At 42.3% G+C, this 27,901-nt stretch overlaps 1 protein-coding gene across 1 annotated transcript in view; it reads left to right on the top strand.

The window, feature by feature from the left end:
• The first annotated feature begins 994 nt into the window (after positions 1-994).
• Positions 995-27,901, top strand: part of rbm20 (RNA binding motif protein 20) — a 256,536-nt gene continuing 229,629 nt past the window's right edge. The window contains exons 1-5 of the mRNA XM_059948087.1: positions 995-999; positions 1,109-2,258; positions 8,717-8,778; positions 11,895-11,980; positions 15,433-15,518. Of these exons, the coding sequence (XP_059804070.1) occupies positions 995-999; positions 1,109-2,258; positions 8,717-8,778; positions 11,895-11,980; positions 15,433-15,518 (1,389 nt within the window). The remainder of the gene's footprint in view (positions 1,000-1,108; positions 2,259-8,716; positions 8,779-11,894; positions 11,981-15,432; positions 15,519-27,901) is intronic.

Genomic DNA, 27,901 nt, shown 5'->3' with positions numbered 1-27,901 from the left:
CCCTGCATTCAGTTCTGGTCACCTCACTACAGGAAGGATGTGGATACTATAGAGAGAGTGCAGAGGAGATTTACAAGGATGTTGCCTGGATTGGGGAGCATGCCTTATGAAAACAGGTTGAGTGAACTTGGCCTTTTCTCCTTGGAGCAATGGAGGATGAGAGGTGAACTGATAGAGATGTATAAGATGATGAGAGGCATTGATCTTGTAGATAGCCAGAGGCTTTTTCTCAGGGCTGAAATGGCTAACACGAGGGGGCATAGTTTTAAGGTGCCGGGAAGCAGGAATGAGGAATGTCAGAGGTAAGTTTTTCACCCAGAGGGTGGTGGGTGCATGGAGTGCACTGCCAGTGATGGTGGTAGAAGCAGATACGATAGGGTCTTTTAAGAGACTCTTAGATAGGTACATGGAGCTTTGAAAAGTAGAAGGCTATGCACCAGGGAAATTCTAGGCAGTTTCTAGAGTAGGTTACATGGTCAGCACAACATTGTGTGCCGAAGGTTGTTGTAGATTTCTATGTTCTATGTTTCCATGTTTTAACCAATGATCTCCAGTTGTAGTTTCACCCAAAATGCCTGCTTGCATTTACCCTATCTATACCCCTCATAATTTTATATACCTGTTTCATTCTCCTATGCTCCAGGGAATAAGGTCCTAACCTATTCAGGCTTTACCTATAACTCATGTCCTGCAATCCCAGCAACATCCTTGTCAATTGTTTATGAAATAAAAGCATGATCTGGCCACGTGACCCCTCATGCCTGTTCAATCTTGTAAGAAGACCATGGCTGGTCTTTCATCTCAGCACCACTTTGGCTCAACAGCTCCATTTCCCTGGACTCCCTGATTACAGGTTACAGATGGAATTGTTGTTAGTTTGACGTTGAGTAACTCTTCAGGGATCTGACAGAGCTCTCCGTGTGCCAAGAGGTCGGTGATAAATTGGTTTGACAACTCTTCATTAGGTCTTTGATTTATCTGACTCTTCGATTGCATGTGGTAATGACACTCACAGACATTAGCTTCGCTCCGGACATTCACTGCTCTGATCTGGTCTGAGCTGCCTTATTTCTTTTGTTACCAATTTCCAACTGTCTTTTGATTGCAGTGTTGCAAAGACCTTGGAGAAGAATCCATTTTCCATCAGCGGAGGGACTCCAAGCACCATTTTGCCATCGGCAGCCAGCATCCAGCTCGCTCAGCTCCAAGCCCAGCTGACCCTTCAGCGCCTGAAGTTCGCTCAGTCTGCGGTGAACAGCAACACAGCAGCCGCCAGTGTCCTGAGCCAGGTCCTTACCAAGGTTGCCATGTCTCAGCCTCTGTTTAACTCCCTGATTGGTGCCACGTCTGCACAAGCTGGGGGATGTATGCCCGGCCCAGCTATGCCCCCGGCTGGCCTGGCCTATCCCCCCCAAACTCCAGCGTTAACTGCCCTGGTGGCTGGAGGCATGGGCCAAGGTGGGAGCCTGCAGACACAGAGCTCCAGCCCACTCACGATGAACCCATTTGTAGGGATGACTTCACAGTCATCTGCCCATTCAGGAACTCCAGCTATGAACCTGAGCAAACCTGCCTCATCACAGCCTTCCGTTGCTTTCTCTGAATATCCAGCTGACTTCTCCTGTAAGACCAGTGCTGCCAGCAACCACACCTACATGCACGAAGAGGTACTACCTACCCAAGGATTTCATCCATTTGGCTTCAGTGGCGATATACCCAACATCCTTCCTAGTAACCACGGCCCAGTTAAAGGGCCACAACTTTTGAGCCAGCCCCATCCGGGATTTCAGATGGACTTCCAGAATTCCCAGGCATCCAGAATGCAGGCACTCGGTTTTCTGGGAGAAATGAGTGCTGGTGGCTTCCCCCAGGTCCAGCCATCTGCAAATCCACAGAACCAGGGGAACTGGACCCCCGATCAGTGGCAAAACCTGCAGCCCAACAGGCCTGAGTTTGCAGCCCAGCCCCAGGACATGTGGCCCTCCAAGGGTCAACACATGAGGAATGAGCTGTACAACCCCGAGGAGCCGACATCTGAAGGGAAGTCCATGGTTGGACAGCCACCTCACCTCAACAGACCCAGCAACTGCAACCAGAACGTCTGTGGCCCACAGTTCAATCCACGCGACAGGCCACCACCGGGCTCCCAGCCAGAGAGACAAATGCAGCCCCGGGAACTCAATGACTTCCACGGCCTGGTGCCCTCCCAGCTGCCTCACATTTGCTCGATATGCGACAAGAAAGTCTTCAACCTCAAGGTGGGTACGAAGCACAAGAGGGGCAATTGGCATGGTACCTGGGTGAGGTGGTGCTGAATGTGCATGGTGTTTAGAATGAGCAGTTCTGATAACCATCCAGTTCATTCTCTTGGAATCTCCTTCCTGTGCTGGTCTATTTATTAAGATTAAGATAAACATTAACTTTATTTGTCACATATACGTTGAAGCATGCAGACGTATCAAAATGTGTTGTTTGTGTCAATGGCTACCAGTCTGACTATGAGCTGGGTGCCGCCCACAAGCAAACCCCACACCAGCCTAACATACCCACAACTTACTAGTCCCTAAGCTTGGAAAGTGGGACGAAATCGGATGAAAGCCATGTGGTCCCAGGAAGAACGTACTAACTCCTTACACAGTGGCGGGATTTGAACACAGGTCACTGCCGCGTGAAGTTATCACGTTCACCACTACACTACCATTCCGCCCTGACTGTACCATACACTGCTGTGCTGCCAAGGGAAAACCAATTACACCAGCTTCTCGCTGACGGCTGTGGGAATTGAAGCCTGATCTTCCAATGGCTGGTGCTATAAAGTGTTACACTGTGTTGGTTTTATGTCTGTGAGGTCATTTAAAGTTCAAAGTAAGATTTATTATCAGAGTACATACATATCACCACATACAACCCTGAGATTCTTTCTCTGCAGGCATACTTAGCAAATCTATAGAACAGTAACTGTAAACTATAACATCTGTAAACTATACAGTTACTATAACAGTAACTGTAAACTAAACAGTATACTAAACAGTAAACTAAAGCATGCAAATAGTGAGCATGAAATAACAATATAAGTGTAGTTTTGTTCAAGAGCCTGCTGGTTGAGGGGTGGTAACTGTTCTTGAAATTTATGAGACTGTGGTTCTGAGTGAATAATGCTTTTGATTTAGTTCCTTTCTGTTCTATATGACTTTTTATTTGATTTTATTAAACGTATTGGATAACTCTGACATTTGTCCATTGACCTCTGGTGTTTTATAACAAATGTACAGGTTGTTCTGAAGTTAGAACTATATCTTACTTGCAAAATATATTCCAGGATTCCATTATTTTAGATGTGACAGAGTGGGGGAGCTTAAAGGGGGAAGGGTGGCATTACTAGTCAGGGAAAATGTCACGGTAGTGACATTCTCAGTCAGGACAGACTGGAGACCTCATCTATATTGGTGGAACTGAAGGATGAGCACGTTAATGGAATTAAATTATAGACCACCCAACCGTCCATGGGATTTAGAGGAACATAGAGAACGTAGGCTGTTGCAAGAAGCATAAGCTTGTGATGGTAGGTGATTTTAACTTTTCACATATTGACTTGGTCTCCTAAACTGTAAAAAGACTAGATGGGATAGAGTTCATCAAATGTTTTCAGGAAAGTTTTCTTAATCAGTACACAGAAATCCCAACGAGAGAGTGAGATACTTGATCTGCTATTAGGAAATGAGCCAAGGCAGGTGACAGAACACTTTGCATCTCATGACCACAATGCCAGTAGTTTCAAGGTACTTTTCGAACAAGGTAGGTCCAGTTCTCAAGCTGAGATTCTAAGTTGGAGAAAGGCGAAATTTGGTGGTGTCAGAAAGGATCTGGCAAGTGTGGATTGGGACAGATTATTTTCTGGCAAATGTGTACTTGGTAAGTGTGGCCTTCAAAAGTGAAATTTTGAGAGCAGAGTTTGTATATTCCTGTCAGAATAAAAGGCAAGGATAACAGGTTTAAGGAACCTTTGTTTTGGAGAGATTAAGAAAAAACCGAGATGCACAGCAGCTATAGGCAGATAGGGACAAATGAGCTACGTGGGGGAGTGCAAGAAATGCCAACAAACGTAAGAAAGAGATTAGGAGGGCCTAAAGAAGGCCTGAGGTTTCTCTAGCAAACAAGTTGAAGGAGAATCCTATGGGCTTCTACAGATATATTAAGAGCAAAAGGCACCAAATTGGTCCTCTGGAAGATTGGAGTACAGTAGTAGACTATGCGTGGAGCTGAAAGAGATGGGGAAGGCTTAAATGGATTTTTTTCCTTATGTATTTAATCAGGAGATGGACACAGAGTCTATAGAAGTGAGGCAAAGCAGCAGCAAGGTCTTTGACCTTACACAGGTTACAGAGGAGGAAGTGTTTGCTGTCCTGAGGCAATAAATTCCCAGGGCCCGACAAACTGTTCCTTTGGACCCTGTGAGAATCTAGTGCAGAAATTACCAGGGCCCTAGCAGAGATATTTGAATAATCTTTAGCCACAGGTGTGATGCAGTGAGGTAATGTCGCAGCTATACAAGGCCTTGGTCAGACCCCACTTGGAGTACTGTACTCAGTCTGGTCACCTCATTACAGGAAGGATGTGGACACTACAGAGAGAGTGCAGAGGAGATTTACAAGGATGTTGCCTGGATTGGAGAGCATACCTTAAGAAAACATGTTGAGTGAACTTGGCTTTTTCTCCTTGGAGCAACAGAGGATGAGGTAGAGGTATATAAGGTGATGAGGGGCATTCATCATGTGGATAGTCAGAGGCATTTTTCCAGGGCTGAAATGGCTAACACGTGGGGCATAGTTTTAATGTGCTTGGAGGTAGGTATAAGGAGATGTCAGAGGTAAGATTTTCACAGAGAGTGGTGGGTGCATGGAGTGCATTGCCAGTGATGGTGGTAGGGGCAGATACAATGGGATCATTTAAGAGACTCTTAGATAGGTACATGGAGCTTTGAAAAATAGAGGGTTATGCGGTCGGGAAATTCTAGGCAGTTTCTAGAGTAGGTTACGTGGCCGGCATGACATAGTGAGCCGAAGGGCCTGTAATGTGCTGTAGATTTCTATGTTCTATGTTGTAATCTGTAATTTTCTATGACTAGAAACTGGAAAGATCACAAACAGATTGTACAGATTGGAAGCAATGCCTATCAGAGAAAACCATTGAACAATGTTGTTTTTGCCCAGGCAAAGTCAATAATTCAAGTTTTATTCATCTTTTTATAATAATTAAATAAATTGAAAAGTAGAAATTTAATTATAACTTGGTATTTTTGATATAACTTGACATTTTGTAAAATATCTGGAGTAGTTCATAGACTGGACATGGAAAATCAAATCTTAGTGTTTAAGCAAAAGGATATAATGTTTTGTCCACAGTTTAAGATGTTTAATGATTGTACATTAAGATCTTTTACCATATTAGCAGTGAATGATGGGTGACATGGTTAGCGGTTAGTGGTTAGCATAAATGCTTAAAAGCACCAGTGATTACTGATTGGGGGGTCAATTCCAGCTGCCTTCTGTAAGGTGCTTTTATGTTCCCACCATGGCTGTGTTGATATTCTCTCAGTTTTCTGGTTTCCTTTCATATTCCAAAGATGTGTGGTTAGGGTTAGGGTTAGTGAGATGTGGACATGCTAAGTTAGTGCTGGATGTGTGGTTAGTGTTAGGGTTAGTGAGATACGGACATGATAAGTTAGTGCTGAACGTGTAGTTAGGGTTAGTGAAATGTGGACATTCTAAGTTAGTGCTGAACGTGTGGTTAGGGTTAGTGAGATGAGGACATTCTAAGTTAGTGCTGGATGTGTGGTTAGTGTTAGGGTTAGTGAGATACGGACATGCTAAGTTAGTGCTGGACGTTTGATTAGGGTTAGTGAGATGTGGACATGCTAATTTAGTGCTGAACGTTTGATTAGGGTTAGTGAGATGTGGACATGCTAAGTTAGTGCTGAACGTGTGGTTAGGGTTAGTGAGATGTGGACATGCTAAGTTAGTGCTGGACGTGTGGTTAGGGTTACTGAGATGTGGACATGCTAAGTTAGTGCTGGATGTGTGGTTAGGGTTAGGGTTAGTGAGATGAGGACATTCTAAGTTAGTGCTGGATGTGTGGTTAGGGTTAGTGAGATGTGGACATGCTAAGTTAGTGCTGGACGTGCGGTTAGGGTTAGGGTTAGTGAGATGAGGACATTCTAAGTTAGTGCTGGATGTGTGGTTAGGGTTAGTGAGATGTGGACATGCTAAGTTAGTGCTGGATGTGTGGTTAGGGTTAGGGTTAGTGAGATGAGGACATTCTAAGTTAGTGCTGGATGTGTGGTTAGGGTTAGTGAGATGAGGACATTCTAAGTTAGTGCTGGATGTGTGGTTAGGGTTAGTGAGATGTGGACATGCTAAGTTAGTGCTGGATGTGTGGTTAGGGTTAGTGAGATGAGGACATTCTAAGTTAGTGCTGGATGTGAGGTTAGGGTTAGTGAGATGAGGACATTCTAAGTTAGTGCTGGATGTGCGGTTAGGGTTAGTGAGATACGGACATGCTAAGTTAGTGCTGGATGTGTGGTTAGGGTTAGGGTTAGTGAGATACGGACATGCTAAGTTAGTGCTGGAACTTTAGGGCTGCCCCCCCCCCCCCCAGCACAATCTTCACTGATTTCAATTGAAGCAAACAATGCACATCACTATATTTTTGTATGAACATGTCACAAATAAAGCTAATCTTCAAAGAATATTAAATCCTTGAAGAGGGGATTATTGGAATGTGATTATGTTGAAATGTACTTTCAGTTACCCATAGCTGTGAATGTTCCAGCAAATCCACCACCAGAACTCACACTCATCTCTGCAGAAAATCCCCTGAGATCCCCATGTCCATTCAAACTGGCAAGAGAATGATAATATTCTTCAGATAGCACTTGGATATCAGGAAAGAGAGGTGGAATTAAGAGTAGAGATGTGAACTTGACACCCTTAATTTATTGTCACTTAGAGTAGTTTGTTTTGTAAAAGACATGAGAAATCAATAGGAGAATCTATTTTCCATTGTCATAAAAAGATGGAGGGTAGAAAAATCCCTTTGTCTTCCTCACACGGCCTGAGTGACACTGCAGAAACAGAAACATTCAGCCGGTCATGTCTGATTAGTTTAATACACTGCTTATTATGGGTTAAATTTCCTTCTGAGTAATCTTCCATTTCTTTGGAAGAAGAGGTTAATATCTAATGATACATTGTCCTGCTTCAATTCCTTTCTAATGTCATTAAACCTCTTTAAGTATTTCCAACACTTCATGTTTTATTTCAGCTTCCAACACCTGCAGTATTTTGTTTTATGTGCTTGCTCCCACCTTTGAAATGTTACCTGCTGGTATTCTTTCCTTATTCTTCTCCACTGTTAAAGACTCCTCATACCTTGCTGCTCAACTCTCCCAAAACCAGAGTGAGAGTTGTGAGTTTCTTCCCGTTTCCAGATCAGCGGAACTCCAGAATTCCCACAGCACCTTCTTATCCAAGTCTTCTCCAGATCACTTGGAGTATTGTGCTCAGTTCTGGTCACCTCATGGAAGGATATGAAAACCATAGAAAGGGTGCAGAGGAAATTTACAAGGATGTCACCTGGATTGGGGAGCATGTCTTATGAGAGTAGGTTGAGTGAACTCAGCCTTTTCTCCTTGGAGCGACGGAGGTTGAGAGGTGACCTGATAGAGGTGTATAAGATGATGAGTGGCATTGATCGTGTGGATAATCAGAGGCTTTTTCCCAGGGCTGAAATAGCTGGCATGAGAGGGCAGAGTTTTAAGGTGCTTAGAAGTAGGTACAGAGGAGATGTCAGCGGTAAGTTTTTTATGTGGAGAGTGGTGAGTGCATAGAATGGGCTGCCAGCGATGGTGGTGGAGCCGAATACGTTAGGGTCTTTTCAGAGACTCCTGGACAGGTACACGGAGCTCAGAAAAATAGAGGGCTATGGGTAACCCTAGATAATTTCTAAGGCAAGGACATGTTTGGTACAGCTTTGTGGGCTGAAGGGCCTGTATTGTGCTGTAGGTTTTCTATGTTTCTATGCTTTTAACAAAATCCTTCAATAGCAACAAACGACCTGGTAGAGATCCTCCAGTACTTTGTGTGTTGCTCCAGATTCCAAAACCTGCTGTCTCTTGTCGTCAGATCCCTCAGAATTAATTGCCTGGGTTGCAGCTGAGAACTTGAACTTTTCAGAGGAATAAACACAAAAGATTTTGCAGATGCTGGAAATCCAGAACAACATACACAAAATGCAAGAGAAAATGTCCTGAAGAAGGGTCTCAGCTTGAAATGTCGACTGTTCATTCCTCAACATAGATGCTGCCTTCCCTTCTGAGGAATACCCGGCGCGCGAGAGAATAATTTTACCATAGCAATACAAGCATCTAGTTGGCATTCATATTCAGATTATCTATTGTCATTGTAAAATTCCTTGCTGACAGGAAGTTCACAGGGTGAATGATGGTAATTAATAAGTACAGCAAAGAACACAAAGATAATGGAATGATACCTGCAGCTGGGTTTCATGTTTGTTCTGTAGACTTAACACCCATTAGTACGACTGAAATAGCAAACAGTGTCCAAGACAAGCTCCAGTCACTAGGTCCCAGACAATGTAAGGGCTAAAAAGCCAGTCCAATGCTTGATCTGATGTGTTTGCTTCTGTTTTCCATTGTCAGGATTGGGAACATCATGTGAAAGGAAAGCACCACATCCAGAACTGCACCATCTTCTCTGAAAGGTAAGCGATCATCCCAATTAGCTTCACATATGGAGATCAAATAATTCCTTTCATGTGTCCTAGATGAGACACTTTGAGTTTTTGAACTCCCCCGCAGACCACACGGTATAATTGTCAGATTCCTTTCCATGATAATAATAATCTTTCATTAAACCATCTCCACTGATAACACGAGTTACCAGAACGTGATGTTTTTAATTCCTCAAACACTCTTCGATGTGCAGCTAATGGCAATTTTTCTTGCAGTTTCTTTTATTCCTTCCTGCTATAAACAAAAGTTTTCCTTCTATTTCCATAATTTATTTTTTGCCAGCTGTTCCTAACCCAGAGCCTGACCTCACTCTAATACACTAATTACTGTTTAACTTTCTTGTGCTATCCTTCCCTTTCCTGAAGAGAAGAACACATTTGGTAGGGTATTTTTTGGCATTTTCTGAGGTTAAAGTATTACCAAAACCAATGGGTAGTGGTGGGAGGGGGAGGAGGAAATTCCCTTTTAAATGTTGCATTTTACCAGTTAGTCTTTCTTGACTGTTCCCATCAGCAAGATTCAAACATACTTTACAAAATCATTGTTCATCACTGCCAAAATCTCTGTGAGGTACGGACAGCAAGCCACTTTGCATTTGTAGATCATGCTTGCAATTGTTTCACAAGTGTAATGCAAAAACTGTTTGCACCCCTCTCATGGGCTTCAAAACAAACTCGGCTCATTAGCGAACTCTGCTGACAGCCATGAGACTTAGCCGGGCAAAGGACACCTTTCATAAGCAATAGGTGGGTTCCACCAAGCAAGTTAGGATGTTCCAATTAAGGAACATTGAATGCTGTGTAAATACTGTCCCATATACAATTATCGGTTGCCAAAAATGACAGATTGTACACCTGCATAAAATTATAAAGAGAGGATATTTACCAACTTTTCAACTTTATCAGACAGTTAATAGGAAAAGAAAACAATAAAAGGGCCCATTACAGTTAAACCAGTTCAATATACACATAAATGTCTGGAGTAGCTAGGTGTATCACTTTTTCTCATGCACTGAACCCACGTACTGTGTGAAAGACACCAGTCACAGTCCGAATTTCCCTCAAAGACCATCTCAAATGGATTGGCTCGCTCAGGTGTATTGGCCCATCCTCCTTGGGACCATTCATCTGCACCAGGCACTTCTTACAACACAATTTTCCTTCGAATGGTATCCTGCAGCATCTTCCCTTGTGCCCAATCCACAGCTCCTGTCAAAAAAACCTCAAACCAGACTACTGTCCAACAGGAATCTTCTCCCACCCAGCACTCTCGGATGTTCCACTGGGCAGAAAGTTGCAGCACGTACAAAGACTGCCCCAAGTGTGGCATGTTGCACTCTCAAAAGACTGTACCCAGGTCCAGAGGAATGGCAGCATCTCCAGGAAGAGAGGGCACAAGAGGTTAAACGTCAGATTACCAACAGAGCCTCGGAGGAGTGACTGAGTGACACCATGAGACAATTCACCCTCTCTGACACAATGACTCCACTAAGGCACCTAAAGAGAGTCCTTTTTTAAAATATAGAATGCAGGAAACATGTTCCAACCACAATTAATTTAAGAAGATTAAATCGAAAACACCAGGGCTTATCAACTGCAACGAAGATGCTGAGTAGTAAAAACAGGTGCTGAAAAACCCTAGAAGCTCAACACTCTATGGCAAGAAATCGGGCTCATGACAGTGCCTCCTGCCCAAGGCTGGTACCTGACAACCCAAAGAGGTCTCGAGGCAGCTCCAAAAAACACAAGGCAGACCTGGAGCTCGAGGCAGCACTGGAAAATTAGAAACAGATCATATAGCTTAGAAATATAGCATATAACTTGGAAACATAGCACAGAACTGAGAAACATAGCATATAACTTGGTAACATAGCATTTGACACAGAAGCATAGTATATAGCTTGGAAACATAGCAAATAACTTGGTAATATTCCATATAACTTGGAAACATAGATACGACTTGGAAGCAGCATACATGTTGGAAACATTGCGCGTAACTTGGAAACATAGCATTTGACTCAGAAGCAGCTCGGGAGAAAAGGTATACCATGGGAGATGTTACAAACCTTGTTGATCCAGAGGAAAAAATCTCAAACATAGAGTGGAGAAGCTCCACTGGTTCCATAGGTAAGTGGGATCACTCTGTCATGCAGCACTCTAGAAAGACCGGACCCAGGTGCAGAGGAACAGCAGGATCCCCAGGAAGAGAGGGCAACAAGAGGTTAGATTTTGGAATATCAACAGAGCCTTAGAGGAGCAACTAAGCGACACCACAAGACAATACATTCTGTCTGACACAATGACCCCACCAAGGCACTAAATGAGAGTCCTCTTTAAGTAGTCACAGAATGCAGGAAACATGTGCCAGCCACAATGAACTGGACAAAATCAAACCGAAAACACCAAGGTTTATCAACTCTGCTTAAGATATTGTTTAGTAAAAGCAGATGCTCAAAAGCCCTAGAAACTCAATGCCCTATGCAAGCTGTAGGGCTCATGACAGATTGGTTGCCACTACATTCCCAAGTTGAACAATATGGCTCCTTATCTTGAATGTGTGTTTGTACGTGTTGGCTCCCTATCTTTAGCCAAAGCCAAACATTCATACTAGTAGGACATGCCGTTTTTACAGAGAACTGCTAAAATAAAAATATCTCATAGCATAGCAGTATAAATCTTACCCAATGCATTACACATTATTCAAAATTAATGGACATAAACCATTTTTGTTTTATAAATTACAAAAGTTCTTGAAAATCAGAAGTAAATCACCTGTTAAAAAGAGGCTTGCATTCAGCTAACACCTTTCTGTCCATTTTAAATGCCCGAAGCACCCTAGAGTCATACAACCATAGGAGCAGAATTAAACCATTTGGCCTGTTGAATCTGCCCCACCATTCCAACGATGCACTTTTGAAATAGCATTCTGTTATCAACAATTGTAACTGCAACTACAGAGTGGGAAACCAAAGGTTTATACAGCTTCGTGATTAGGTGTGTTGGTGATGAGGTTATCATGCTTTTTCTGCCTTTCAGTCTCTGATGTTCTTCCAATCTTTTATCATACATTCTGATTTTATTCCTAGTTCAGGAATTGGGTCAAATAACTACACAAGATCGACAAATGGAGGTGTCAACTCGTGTGGAACCAGTACAATTTTGACTCCTTCCGGTAATGACTCTGGAATTTTATATGTACATGTTCTCCTTGGGTGATGGAAAAACTATATGTGGTGCATAATGCAAGTTAAATGGTGTTTACAGTGTACATTACATTATTTACACCTTGTTGGTTTGTACCAAATACAGTTTGAATACAAGTTATTAATAATTTTTTTTCAGGAAAATGTTAGTGTCATAGAGAACTACAGCACAGAAACAGGCCTTTTGGCTCATCTAGTCTATGTCAAAACCATTTAAATTGCCTACTCCCGTCAACCTGCACCAGGACCATATCCCTCCGTATTTCTACTATCTATGTACCTAGCAAAACTTCTCTAAAACATTGAAACTGAGCTCGCAAGCACTACTTGTGCTAGCTGTTCATTCCACAACCCTTTGAGTGAAGAAGTTTCCCCTCATGTTCCCCTTAAACTTCTCATTTTTCACCCTTCAGTCATGACCTCTGGTTGTCGTCCCACCCAACCTCAGTGGAAAAAGCCTATCTATACCCCTCATAATTTTGTAATCTCAGTCAGATCTCCTCTCAGTCTTCTATGTTCTAAAGAATACAGTCCTAACCTATTCAATCTTTCTTTATAACTCAGGTCCTCCCAGAACCGGCAACATCCTTGCAAATTTTCTCTGTATTCTTTCAACCTTATTTACATCTTTCCTGTAGATGGGTGACCAAAACTGCAACAATACTCCAAATTTCCTCGAAAATTCCTCATAACTTCCTAGAAAAACTATGACCTACCACGCATGAGGCCATGCTGACTATCCATAATCAATCCATGTCTTTCCAAATACTTATATATCTGGTCCTTAGAATGCCTTCCAAGAACTTCCCCACAACTGATGTCAGACTCACTGGCCTGCTTTCTGTTTACAGCCTTTTTTAAACAGCAGAACAACATTGACTATCCTCTAATCATCTGATACCTATCCTGTTGTTGAGAATGTTTTAAATATCTCTGCTAGGGCCCCAGAAATTTCTGCAGTTGTGTTCTGTAGTGCCTGAGGGAACACCTTGTCCGGCCCTGGGAATTTATCCACCCTGATTCCCCTCAGGGTGGCAAACACCTACTCTTCTGTAATCTGTACAGGGTGCATGAAGTTGCTGCTGCTTTGCCTCACTTCTATAGACTTCTATACCATTCTGGTCTTCCAGAGGACCTATTTTGTCCCTTGCAATCCTTTTGCTCTTAAAATATCTGTAAAATCCTTTGGGATTCTCCTTCTCTTTGTTTGCTAGAGCAATTTCATGCCTTCATTTAGATTTCCTGATATCTTTCTGAAGTGTTCACTTGCATTTCTTGTACTATGCAGTTTCTTTTTTCTCTTAACCAGGGCTGCAATGTCTCTTGAAAACCGATGTTCCCTTCACTTACTATCGTTACCGTTTATTCTGACTGGCACATACAAGCTTTATACTCTCTAAATTATTTTTGAAGACCTCCCACTTTCTAAGTACGTCTTCACCAGAAAACAGCCTGGTGACCAGACCAATTTTCTTGCATATTTACTTTGAAACTAATGGCATTGTGGTCACTGGATGCAAAGTGTTACTGTACACAGACTTTTGTCACCCACCTTGTCTCATACCCCAATAGCAGATCCAGTATTGTGCCCTCCTTCATTGGGACTTCTATGTACTGATGAAGGAAACTTTCTGTAAACATTTCTTTCAAGCTCTATCCCATCTCGTCCTTTTACAATATGAAATTTCCAGTCAATATGTGGAAAGTTAAAATTATCTACTATAACAATCTTATGTTTCTTGGAGCCACCTGCAATCTCTTTACAAACTTGTTCCTCTAAATCCCACAGACTGTCGGGTGGTCTGCAATGTAGCCCCATTGATGTGGTCATGCTTTCTTATTTCTCAGTTTCATCCATAACGCCTCACTAGTCGAGTTCTCCAGTCTGTCCTAATGGAGCACCGCTATGACATTTTCCCTGACTAGTGTCACTACCCCTCCTCCTTCAATCCCTCTGGCTTTGCCACATCTAACATAATGGAACCCTGGAATATTGAGCTGCCAGTCCTGCCCCTCCTGCCCCTCCTGCATCAAAGACTCACTAACAGCTACAACATCATAATTCCAGGTGATGATCCATGCCCAGAATCCACAGCTCAGGACACTAGTCACACTATGCTCAATTATTTGATTCCTGCCTGTCTCTGAGGTCTTACCAACATCTGCCTCCATAACCTCTTCACTAACTGTTCTGACACTCTGGTTCCCATCCCCCTGCAACTCTAGTTTAAACCCCATTGTGCAGCATTAATAAATTAGATGCAAGTAGAATTATTTTGTTTTGTAGATTTGGTGGGGATGTATTCATAAGAACCACTAGGATATTAGTCTCCCTCAAGTTCAGGTGTAAACTGTTCCTTCTGTACAGGTCCCACCTTCCCTGGAAGAGAGCCCAATGGTCAAAGGTTACGGAAAAACTTCTTTGTTAACTGTGTAGAATGAGGGAAGATTTGGTAGACATATACAAAATTATGAGGAGTATAGACAGGGTAAATGCGAGTAGACTTTTCCACCGAGGTTTGGTCAATTGGAACTAGAGGTCATGGTTAAGGATGAAAAAGGATTTAAGGGGAAAGTGAGTGAAATTTCTTCACTCAAAGGATGGTGAGAAGGTGCAATGAGCTGCCAGTGGAAATGGTGGATGCTGGTTTGATTTCAACATTTAAGATATGTTTGGATAATACATGGATGGGAGAGGTATAAGACCATAAGATACAGGAGCAGAATTAGAATGGCCCATTGAGTCTGCTCCACCAATTTTCCTCTCAGCTCCAATCTCCTGCCCTTTCCCCATATCCCTTCATGCTTCGTGCCCTGACCAATCATGAATCTATGGAAGTGAGAAGGTATGGAGGGCTAGGTCCCAGTGCAGGTCGATCGGATCAGGCAGAATAATAGCTCACCTAAAGCTAGATGGGCAGAAGAGCCTGTTTCTATGCTGTAGTGCTCTATGACTGTAGGACTTTTCTCTCTACAAGTAGATTCAATGGAATTATTAGATATTTCATTGAAACAAAATCACCTTCACTGAGTTAACCAGAAAGTTCATAAATTACACACAAGTAGAATTATTGTTTTGTAGATTTTGTGGGGATTAAGAACCATTAAAATATATTATATTGACAGGAACAGGCTTGTATTGTTGGATAGGTTTCTTGTAATATGTCAGTATGGCTCCAATTATTTTCCTCCCCCCATTTCTGTAGTGCCGGGATTAGCTTCTTTTGGGCTCAGCTCTGGATGAGAGAGAGAGAGTTGGGACTCAAGCTGTGGGATATTAGCACATGATTCAATGCTACAGCTAAATTCACACTGGTTGAATTAAATCATGGAGTGAGAAATTGTCCTTATTGTTCATGATGCAGAATAGCTGTGTACTTCTGAGCTGTACCTTGTTATCACTGTGTCTTTTATTTTACAGACTTCCCATTAGATAACAGTCAATCTCATTTGAGGACATATCCCCCACCAATTCATGGATTCTCTTCACCACCTCCTGGATCAAAGGTAGATTCATTTTGGTTCCTACTTGTTGATACCATTTGCTTTGCTGAGAATCATTACTGTACTGTTAACAAGAAGTTTTGAGCCCCACATCGTGGAAAGGATGTGCTGGCATTGGAGAGGGTCCAGAGGAGGTTCATGAAAATGTTTCCAGGAATGAAAGGATTGATGTATGAAGGCTCTGGGCCTGTACTCACTGGAGTTTAAAAGAATGGGGGGGGGCAATCTTATTGAAACCTATCAAGCTTGATTTATGGTGACGCAGGAGACTGAAGAAGTTGGAATCTGGAACAAAGGAAAAATGAGCTGCTGCATGAATTCAACAGGCCAGGCAGTATCTGTGGAGAAAGGATCTAGATAAAAGGTCAAGATTTGAAATGTTGACTGTCCATTTCCATCCACAAATTCCATCTGTCCCACTGAATTCCTCCAGTAGTTCCCTTTTTGTGAATTCTGTGTCTCAGCTTGCCCTGCTCAGATTTGAACTCACAGCCTCAGAAACACATTGCATCCTTAAAGAAAGTATGACTACAGCTATTGCCAACACCACTGTTGCCCAGATTTAATGTAGGAGAATGTCACCACAGCTTAAAAATAAGAGAAATGACTTATCAGGCTGGTACCATTTTCAGAAATACACGACTGTGACATCAGTAAGTTGATACAACGAAAGCTCAGGGAGCAGCACCCCAACTTTAATAGATTTCCAATCAATTGAGCTCAACAACTTTGAATCCTAAATGAAGCCTCTCGTTCCCAGATATAAATTTGGCAATGATTTTACCGTCTCCATTTCCATGTTTCCTCACAGTTTCTATTTGTTTGCTCAGCACAACCATCAATTTTGTTTTATTTAAAATCTGCCATCCAGCCATCACAGATACTTGTGCTTGTTCTCTCCTCCCCTCCTTCCTTTCTCTATTTGTGATTAGATTAGACGTATTAGTTACATGTACATCAAAGTGTCTGGTTTATGTTAACAGACAATACAATATGAAGGCAGCCCACAAGTGTCGCCACACTTCCAGCACCAACATAGCGTGTCCATAGTGTTGAACAAAACAGCACGTGGACAACTAAACAGCAAGGCAGACACAACAACAAAACAAACCCTTTCTTTCCCCTATTAAGAATCAACAGCCCTTGTCCTCAGGGCTTAGTACATATTAAGATGTTAACAATGTAGCACATTTTCAGCTCTGGATCACCCTGAAAAATTATTTCCACATTTTTTTCTTTTTAGTTCACTTCTGTGGTTTTTAAAACTTAGTCAAACTAAACAAGTTGTTTTCATTTTGCAGAGGATTCAGTGGAAGTGATTGGCAGAGAGGGAGTGCAATTATTTTTCATGTGTTTGTTAGCTTGTGATTCCACATTTCCACTGCTACATTTTACTGAAGGTAAACTTGCACTGTACTGTAGTGAACTTCAGCTCATTGGACACATGATTGTCTTAAGAGTTGATTTTTCATCCCTGGCTCTTAGTGGTAGCCATTCTTGATCAGTTTGATAATTTTACTAATCTTCCTAAAGGGTATTTCAGTTCTTCAGAGTCAAGCATTTCTTTTCTTAAGGGTTTATCATTCTGGAGAATGTTTTCAAATTCCAAGAGATGGAATCATCTTTAAACAGGCATAATGTGCCATTCATAGATAGTGGATGTTAATAATCTGTTTCTCAGTTACACCTACTTTCAACTGTTGGCAAATATTGTTTTTTTTTCAAATCATCATTCATGAAGCATGAGTAAACACCCCAACCTTGGCTCCTTTTCTGCCAAAATTATTTTTCATGTGTTTGTTAGCTTGTGATTCCACATTTCCACTGCTACATTTTACTGAAGGTAAACTTGCACTGTACTGTAGTGAACTTCAGCTCATTGGACACATGATTGTCTGAAACAACAATGGCTCCCGTCCCTCCATCACTCCCTTCTTGCTCACAGGAAAGGATCCCTTTGTATTAAAATTAACATCCTTGTTTCCATACTTCCCTATAGTATCATATTTCATTCCATTATGTACTTTCTGAAATATCATCCACCATTTCCACAAGTAGAACATATATATCCACAGACTAATTAATTTACTTGGAATATTTTGACACCTTTGTCACTTCATATTACATCAGAGTTGTTTAGTGGAAATATAACAACTTATCTGTCAAGAACATAATTAGGAACTGTATCATGATCCTATTTATGGAGGTTTTCATTGTGTAACATTATCGATGTTTACAGTCATTTAAAAGGACAAAGTCTCTTTTTATAACCATATCATTTTTATGGCAAGGTGATATTTACAATGTGTCTGCTTTATAAGGGCTTTGATATCTTGGGTCCTCAATATACAAAGAATAATAACCTTCGGACTTGGTCTTTTCAACACTGGAACGTGAATTAAGACATGTTAGCTCACAAGCTGTAAAACTCAGATAATGATTTAATTCTGTTGCTATCGCTGGGAACACAACTGTTCAAAGAGTCATCTCTCTGACACAGTGGTGTCAAGAAAACAACCTTTCCCTCAATGTCGCAATAACAAAGAAGCTAGTTGTGGATTACAGGAAGAATGAAGATGGGATAATCCCTATTGACATCAATGGCTGGGGTTGAGAGAGTGAACAGCTTTAAATTCCTCGGTATCCACATCACTAAGGATCTCATGTGAGCTGTGCACACCACCTGTGTGGTGAAAAAGGGACAACAGTGCCTCTTTCACCTCAGATGGTTGAGGAAGTTTGGTATGGAACTTTCTACAGGGGCACAATTGAGAGCATCCTGATTGGCTGTATTAATTTCTCATCCCAAAATGGCCATGAACCCTGTTTAAATGTGTTGAGACCTAAACTGACTGAAGGGTCATTTCTGGTGTACAGCTGTCTTGGAATTCCAATGGGGTTCTAATTGCCGCATATTCTGCCATTCTGGTCAGGAACCTGCTTTGAATGAAAATCAATATCCAACGATGGTTGTTAGGTCTAAAATGAAAAATTTGGGTACCATCAGATAAATCATACAGCAAGTTGTTGCTAACATGCAGTACAACCTTAGCTTCTCTTAAAACATAATCACATCAATGCATTTCAAACTTATTAATGGGAATGGAGCTAACAAAGATAGGTGTTTCTACCCTTTTAAGAGACAACAATATCTCTCCAATATAAGCCCACTAAGGAATCAGAAATTCTGCATTGGCAGTTGTGTAACAAACCAGATATGATTAGGAAGCTTAAGGTAAAGAAACCCTTAGCAAAGAGTGATTATTGTATGATAGGATTCACCCTCCAATTTGAGATGGAGATGCTAAAATCAGATGTATCGGTATAACAATGGAGTAAAGGGAATTAGAGAGGCATGAGAGAGGAGCTGCCATAGTTGGTTAAAAGGGAACACTAGCAGGGATGACAGCAGAGCAGCAAAGGCAACAATTTGGAAGGCCAGGTTTGATACATCCCAAAGAAAAGAAAGGATTCTAAAGACAGGATGGCACAATCATGGATGACAAGGGAATTCAAAGCCAACATAAAAGCAAAAGAGAGGGCATACAGTAGAGCAAAAATTAGTGGGAAGTTAGAGGATTGGGAAATATAATAAACAAACAGAAAGCAACTAAAAAAATTTATGGGGAGATGAAATATGAATGTAAATTGACCAATAATATCAAAAATGATACCAAATGTCTTTTCAGATATATAATCAGTGAAAGAGAGACAAGAGTAGATATTAAACCACTGGAAAATAACCCTGGATAGGTATTGACAAGGAAAAAGGAAATGGCGGACATACAACTCCTTATAAACAGACAGCAGCAGGAATTGAACCACAAATGCTGGCATTGTAGAGCATTGCACTGACCACTGTGAAACAGTGCCTCCCTCATTCACACTCATCTTACATTTTTTCCCTTCTTTATTTTCTCCGTATTCCCACAAAAGGCCTTTGGGGCATTTTGATTAGAACAGAAAGGCATAAGAAATAGGATCAGGAGTAGGCCATCTTGCCCGCTGCTCCACCATTCAATAAGATCATGGCTGATTTGGCCATGAAGTAATCTCCAGCTTCCTACCTTTTCCCCATAACTCTTAATTCCCCTACTATGCAAAAATCTATCTAACCTTGTCTTAAAAATATTTATTGAGGTAGCCTCCCGTGCTTCATTGGGCAGAGAATTCCATAGATTCACCACTCTTTGGGAAAAGCAGTTCCTCCTCATCTCCACCCTAAATCTACTCCCATGAATCTTGAGGCTATATCCCCTAGCTCTAGTCTCACCTACCAGTGGAAACAACTTTTCTGTCTCTATCTTATCTATCTCTTCCGTAATTTTATATGTTTCTATAAGATCTCTAATTTTTCTGAATTCCAGCGAGTATAGTCCCAGGTGACTCAATCTCTCCTCATAGTCTAATCCCCTCATCTCTGGAATCAACCTAGTGAACCTCCTCTGCACTGCCTCCAAAGCTAGTATATCCTTCCTCATGAGGAGACCAGAACTGCATCCAGTATTGCAGGTGCAGCCTCACCAGTGCTCCGTACAGTTGCAGCATAACCTCCCCGCTCTTAAATTCAATCCCTCTAACAATGAAGGCCTACGTTCCATTTGCCTGCAGCATCCCAAATCCCTCTGCACAGTAGCGTACTACAATCTTGTACCATTTACCATTAAATAATAATCTGATCTTCCATTTTTCCTTCCAAAATGGATGACCTCACATTTGCCATCATTATACTCTATCTGCCCACTCATTCAACCTATCTATATCTCTCTGTAGACTCTCTGTATCCTCTGCCCAATTTGCTTTTCCATTCAATTTAGTGTTATCAGCAAACTTATATACACTACACTTGGTCCGATCTTGCAGATCATTAATGTATATCATGAACAGTTGTGGGCCCGGCACCAACCCCTGTGACACGCCATTCACCACTGATTGCAAACCAGAGGAACAATCATGTCTGCTTTCTATTGGTTAACCAGCCTTCTATCCATGCTAATACATTACCCCCAATTCTATGCATCCTTATCTTATGGATAAGTCTTTTATGTGGCATCTTATTGAATGCCTTCTGGAAATCCAAGTAAATAACCTCCATCTGTTCCCCTCTATCGACAGCACTTACTTTCTCCTCAAAGAACTCCATTAACTTTGTCAAACAGAACCTGTCTTTGCTGAATCCATTCTGCATTGGCCTGATGGGTCCATTTCTTTCGAGAAGTCTTGCTATTTCCTCTTTAGTGGTTGCTTCAAGCATTTTCCCAACTACAAAGGTCTCCCCCTCCCTGATGCGCCACAGTGTTTGAAGCTCAGATTCCAGGTCATCAACTTTGAACCTGACTTCCTCCAGCAGCCAACACTTGCTACAGATGTGGTCACCAGGAACCACAATGGGGTCCATCATCCCTATTTTATTTAATTAGTTGTAGTTTGGTGATGTTTTATTCAACCACTACAAAAACTTTACCTGCTACTCAACTGTGCCTCCTCACTGAAGCCTCTTGAGCCAAAGTTGGTAAACTCCGCTCTCTCTGCCAGTAACTACACCATGAAGTGATGTTTGGGCTTCTTGCTGAAGCAAGTATGTCCTCTTTTTATTTTAACACCCAGGTTAATCATCACAACAATACCATACATAAATGTTTACCTGAATCTCACCATGCTACTTATACTAGCCTCCATTACCATCTTCCCCCTCCTCAATAATGTTGAAATTAAGACAAAATATGTAGCTAGAGGATGCAAATGGTTGGAATGTCCAACACTGACTTCAACCTTTCTACGAAGGCATGCTTCCCCAGATTGGGTTTAATAATTGTGTTTATCTATTACTTATCACTATTTTCTGTCTTGTATAATTATCCAATGGAATAGACATTCATCAACATTGCTATGGTAGAATTCAGTGGTAGAGAACTGATTGATAAATTAGTCAAAGCTTTAACTGTGCCAGTTCAACAAGGATTTGTTCTAACTTCCTTTATGCCATGCCTCCTTATCAATCTTGCGTTTACATTTATATTCAATAGTTCAATGATCCCATTTAATATCAAAGAATGTATACAATATACAACCTGATGTTCTTGCTCTTCACGGACATCCATGAAAACAGAATGAATGAATGTTTAGAACCCCATAGCCCCTCCCCCTCCTACGCACAAGCAGCAGCAAAGCATCAATCCCCCCCTCACCAACTTATTTCAGCAAGAAAGCATCAGTACCAACCACCCACCAAACGAGCAACAGCAAAGTCCTCAAGAGAGAACATGATCTACGATATAACAAAACTAGTTGTTCACCTGACAATTCAACATGCCACTCTCTCTAATAAAAGGGTAGAAAGGAGTCAAACAGCAAGAGGGGAGGCCAGCAAAAACAAAACAGTGTTAAAGTCTGCTGCGCCGCTATTTTCAAGTTCTCTGACTTGAGAATTGGCAGCAAGCTCCCCCCCACCAGTGAGAGAAAGTGAATGATTCACCAAGTACAGGGACCTTGGTCAGCTGATCCGCTCTTCCCGATATTCCATTTTTCCCGCGATGCTTCAGTCGGCAGCATTGGCATAGAAATGGATCGTCCCCGGGGCCACAGACCCTGGGAACACTGAAGGCACACTTGTCTTCTGGGCTGTGCCCTCAGGATAGTGAAAAACAACCTGTCAGTGAGCCCTGCGATTAGGAACCATCACTGTAAAGAATTGCAGTTTGAGTGCAGCTGCAGGTCAAGGGCACAGACAGAAGCCATCAGCCTTGAAAAGGGAAAAAAAGAGACATTATAGGTAGAAATTAAGCTGTTTCTGCAGATGAGCTCAAAGAAGCTGCTCTCTGGGGTCATCATAGTTGTGTTTTCTTATTATGTTCATATTGTGTTTTTATGCTGCATTGGATTCGATCACACCATTTTGTTCTCCTTTACACTTGTGTTCTGGAGAAAGGCCATATACAGCCTTGAATCTTGAATCTTGTAATTTTAGAAAACCTGATGAAAATAGCAAGCCACTGATCAGTTACTGAGTTACTTGACATGAGCCGTGTTGCTCTCCGCTACAGAAAGACATCGGAGTGAATGCATGAAGGTGGTGTGTAGTCTAATAGCAAGTAATTGTCGTGGGTGTTTTCCTTGCGATCACAAGACCCTGCTGGTCATGGTAATGTAAAATACTGCAAGTCCGGTTCGTTGTTTTATTGGTGAGACCGACAAAAGGGGAGGTGCATGGCCTCTGTTGTAGCAAGGACAAGACCTCATGCTGCAGACTTGCCTGTTACAACAGTCCAGGAGGAGGCACACTGGAGGGAGTGTGTCAATTTTCATGCTGCATTGGGGTCTGCCCCCCCCCCCCGTGTCCGTTCAATGGAAGAAAAGTTGGAGAGCGTGTGTGTGTCCGTTCATCTGTGGACTACCAAGAACTGCATGTTCTTGTCAACAACAGTCATGCACTATTAATTTACAAGGCATGTCACTTAGGGACTCCAGTTCAATGGATTCCAGTTCATTGGGACACATCAGGACCAGTACACTTTGGCTCAGTTAAGTGGCTGTCCCGATTAGCTGAAGTCTCAAAGAAATAGTTAAAAGGTATAAAAAAGACAAACTGAGTAAGAAATTATGCATTTAAAAGAAATGCAGAACTAATTAGAGCACTACCAGTAATACTACAGTACTATAAAACTGTGCATTAGTTCCCCATAGTTATCGACGGAGGAACTCATCCAGTGTATGCAATGAACCAAACCAGGACAGACACCTCGTGACTTCATACAATGTTGTCGACAATTGCATCCTCTGAATCTTCATTTTCATTGTAACATTCAAGATGATTGTCGATAAGATACTTTCGAATTCATCAGAGTTCCTAACTTGATGCGGTAGTGAAACCATTTCATTTTCACTCTTGGCCATTTCTGGCAACTCCAAGCTGAATGCAAAGCAGTTCTGAATTGTCTTACTGCTTATTTCTTGCCAACTATTTGTGACAAAAACCACTGTTTTTTAACACCAACACACAGCAGTTACTTTCTAAGCACAGTGTAGCATCTAAAGGCCAAACAAGTGTGCATGACTGACCCTAGTTTGAACCTGTTCACATCTCCTGCCCAATTGAGCAACACAGTGTCCCAAATAAACAAAGGGAATCCCAGCAATTTTATCAATTTGTTTTTGTTTAAGAGCTGTCTCAACTAAGCAACTGCCCCAATTAACCAATGGCCCCATTAACCAGAATCTATTGTTCTTTGTGTGACTGTATGGTTAATGCCGTCTTATATGTACTTTATGAGCCTTGTGCCGTCTATGTCCGCCGGTACGTATTTTGCACCTTGACCCCAGAGGAAAGTTGCTTTGTTTGGCTCTATTCATGACTATCCATATACGGTCGAGTGATAATTAGATTTGAACTTAAACTTGAATTGCAAAAACGCAGCTGCTCTTATGGAATGGGTGGCGAGTAGTACAGCAGTCAGCGTAACCCTGTTGCAGTGACAACAAGCTGTCCATTGCTCACGTGGCTGTAACTGGGCAGCACAGGCACATTGGGCCGAAAGAACCTTTCACTGTGCTATATATCTCTAAATGAAAGTAAAATAAAATTTGGTATTCTATTAAAGCAGCTTATTATTGCTTTAATGGTATAGCACCCTGCTGTTGCTATACCATTACACACTGTGGTACGAGGCTGCCAAACAGAATGTTTCCCACACCATCACCAACCTTATTGACTCTGGGGATCTCCCATCCACTGCCACCAACCTCATAGTTCCCACACCCTGCACCTCCCATTTCTACGTCCCACCCAAGAACCACACACCCAATTGTCCAGGTAAACCCGTTGTTTCAGCTTGTTCCTGCCCCACTGAACTCACATCTGCATACCTCGACTCTGTTTTATCCCCCCCGGTTCAGTCTCTTCTTACCTACACCCGTGACTCTTCACATGCTCTGGATCTTTTCAATGATTTCAGGTTCCCTGGCCCCCATCATCTTATTTTTACTATGGATGTCCAGTCCCCATACACCTCCATCCCCCACCAGGAAGGCCTCAAAGCTCTCTGTTCTTTTCTGGACACCAGACCCAACCAGTTCCCCTCCACCACCACTCTCCCCCACCTCGCAGAACTTGTCCTCACTCTGAATAATTTCTCATTTGGCTCCTCTCACTTCCTTCAAACAACAGTGTAGCCATGGGCACTCGCATGGGTCCCAGCTATGCCTGCCCGTTTGTCAGCTACGTGGAACAGTTTATGTTCAAAGCCTATTCCGGTGACCTTCCCGCACTTTTCTTATGCTACATCGATGACTGCATTGGTGCTGCTTCCTGCACCCACGCTGAACTTGTCTACTTCATGAACTTTGCCTCCAACTTCCACCCTGCCTTCAAACTTACCTGATCCATTTCCACACCTCCCCCCCCCTTTCTCAATCTTACTGTCTCTGTCTCTGGAGACAACTTATCTACTGATATTTATTATAAATCCACGGACTCTCACAGCTACCGAGACTACACTTCTCACCCTGATACTTGTAAAAATGCAATCCTCTTCTCTCAACTCCTCCATCTCTGCCACATCTGCTCTTAGGATGAGATTTTTCATTCTAGAATGAAGGAGGTGTCCTCTTTTTTCAAAGAAAGGGACAAGAGGAACCCTATCCCTGGTAGGATGACATGAGGATGCAGTGAGAGCAGACATGCGTGAAATGGAAGGGATGTGGTAGAGGGCAACATTGATGGTGGAGGTCCAGTCCTGCTGAAGGATCTCAGCCCAAAATGTCAACTGTAGTCTTTTCCATACATGCTGCCTAGCCTGCTGAGTTCCTCCAGCATTTTGTGTGTGGATTTCCAGCATCTGTGGATTTTCTCTTGTTTGTAAAAGAAAAGCTTACAAAAGGTTCAGAGAGCTAGGTAATGTTAGAGATCTAGAAGATTATAAGGCTACTAGGAAGGAGCTTAAGAAGGAAATTAGGAGAGCTGGAAGGGGCCATGAGAAGGCCTTGGTGGGCAGAATTAAGGAAAACCCCAAAGCATTCTACAAGTATGTGAAGAGCAAGAGGATAAGACATCAAAGAACAGGACCTATCAAGTGTGACAGTGGGAAAGTGTGTATGGAACCGGAGGAAATAGCAGAGGTACTTAATGAATACTTTACTTCAGTATTCACTATGGAAAAAGATATTAGTGATTGTAGTGATGACTTGCAGCAGACTGAAAAGCTTGAGCATGTAGATATTAAGAAAGAGGATGTGCTGGAGCTTTTGGAAAGCATCAAGTTGGATAAGTCGCTGGGACTGGATGAAATATACCCCAGGCTACTGTAGGAGGCGAGGGAGGAGATTGCTGAGCCTCTGGTGATGATCTTTGCATCATCAATGGGGACAGGAGAGGTTCTGGAGGATTAGAGGGTTGTGGATGTTGTTCCTTTATTCAAGAAAGGGAGTAGAGATAGCCCAGGAAATTATAGGTCAGTGTGCCTTACCTCAGTGGTTGGTAAGTTGATGGAGAAGATCCTGAGAGGCAGGATTTATGAATATTTGGAGAGGTATAATATGATTAGGAATAATCAGCATGGCTTTGTCAAGGGCAGGTTGTGCCTTACGTGCCTGATTGAATTTTTTGAGGATGTGACTAAACACGTTGATGAAGGAAGAGCAGTAGATGTAGTGCATGTGGATTTCAGCAAGGCATTTGATAAGGTACCCCATGCAAGGCTTATAGAGAAAGTAAGGAGGCATGGGATCCAAGGGGACATTGCTTTGTGGATCCAGAACTGGCTTGCCCACAGAAGGCAAAGTATGGTTGTAGATGGGTCATATTCTGCATGGAGGTCGGTCACCAGTGGTGTGCCTCAGGGATCTGTTCTGGGACCCCTACTCTTTGTGAGTTTTATAAATGACCTGAATGAGGAAGTGGAGGGATGGGTTAGTAAGTTTGCAGATGACACAAAGGTTGGGGGTGTTGTGGATAGTGTGGATGGCTGTCAGAGTTTACAGCAGGATATTGATAATATGCAAAACTGGGCTGAGAAGTGGCAGATGGAGTTCAACCCAGGAAAGTGTGAAGTGGTTCATTTTGGTAGGTCAAATATGATGGTAGAATATAGTATTAATGGTAAGACTCTTGGCAGTGTGGAAGATCATAGGGATCTTGGGGTCCGAGTCCATAGGAAGCTCAAAACATCTGCGCATGTTTACTCTGTGGTTAAGAAGGCGCATGATATCTTGGCCTTCATCAATTGTGGAATTGAATTTAGGAGCTGAGAAGTAATGTTGCAGCTATATAGGACCCTGGTCAGACCCCACTTGGAGTACTGTGCTCAGTTCTGGTCGCCTCACTACAGGAAGGATGTGGAAGCCATAGAGAGGGCACAGAGGAGATTTACAAGGATGTTGCCTGCACTGAGGATCATGCCTTATGAGAATAGGTTGAGTGAACTCGGCCTTTTCTCCTTGGAGTGACAGAGGATGAGAGGTGACCTGACAGAGGTGTACAAGATGATGAGAAGCGTTGATCATGTGGAAAGTCGGAGGCTTTTTCCCAGGGCTGAAATGGTTGCCACAAGAGGACCCAGGTTTAAGGTGCTGGGGAGTAGATACAGAGGAGATGTCAGGGGTAAGTTTTTAACTCTGAGAGTGGTTAGTGCATGGAATGAGCTGCTGGCAACGGTGGTGGAAGTGGATATGATAGGGTCTTTTAAGAGGCTTTCAGATAGGTACATGGAGTTTAATAAAGTAGAGGGCTATAGGTAAGCCTAGTAATTTCTGAGGTAGGGACATGGTCGGCACAACTTTGTGGGCCGAAGGGCCTGTATTGTGCCGTAGGTTTTCTATATTTCTATATTTAAATGTACATTAAGCCACTAATTTACATTAAAAGCAATATTTCTGCAAAATATTATAGCAGGTGAGCCAATTTTGCAAGAGTAATGGTAAGCAAATGCTTTAAATTTGATGCCCTGCCTATGGTTGTTGTTTCGTGTGGCAGGCGTTTTTCTCTTCACATTTTTCTAATTGGGTTTTCTGAACCTTCTCTCTGACCTGGTGCTCCGGTTCCCAGACCCATGCAAAACTAGTTTAAGCTCTCCTGAGTGGCATTAGCAAACCTCCCAGCCAGAATATTAATTCCCCTCCAGTTCAAGTGCAACCCATCTCTCTTTTATAGATCATCTCTTCTCCAGAAAAAGTTCCAATGATCCAAGAAACTTGAAACCCTGTCCCATGCACCATCTCCTCAGCCACTCACTCATCTATGCTATCACCCCGTTCCTACCTGCTCTAACCCGTGACACTGGGAGTATTCTGGAAATTACCACCATGGAGGTCCTTCTCTTCAGCCTCTATCCTAACTCTATATACTCATTGTGTAGGATCTTTTCTGCCTGTCATTGCACCATGACCTCTGGCTT

This window comes from Hypanus sabinus, chromosome 22, assembly GCF_030144855.1.
Source record: "Hypanus sabinus isolate sHypSab1 chromosome 22, sHypSab1.hap1, whole genome shotgun sequence".
NCBI classification, from domain to species: Eukaryota; Metazoa; Chordata; class Chondrichthyes; order Myliobatiformes; family Dasyatidae; genus Hypanus; species Hypanus sabinus.
This window is presented reverse-complemented; position numbering and strand designations above follow the sequence as displayed.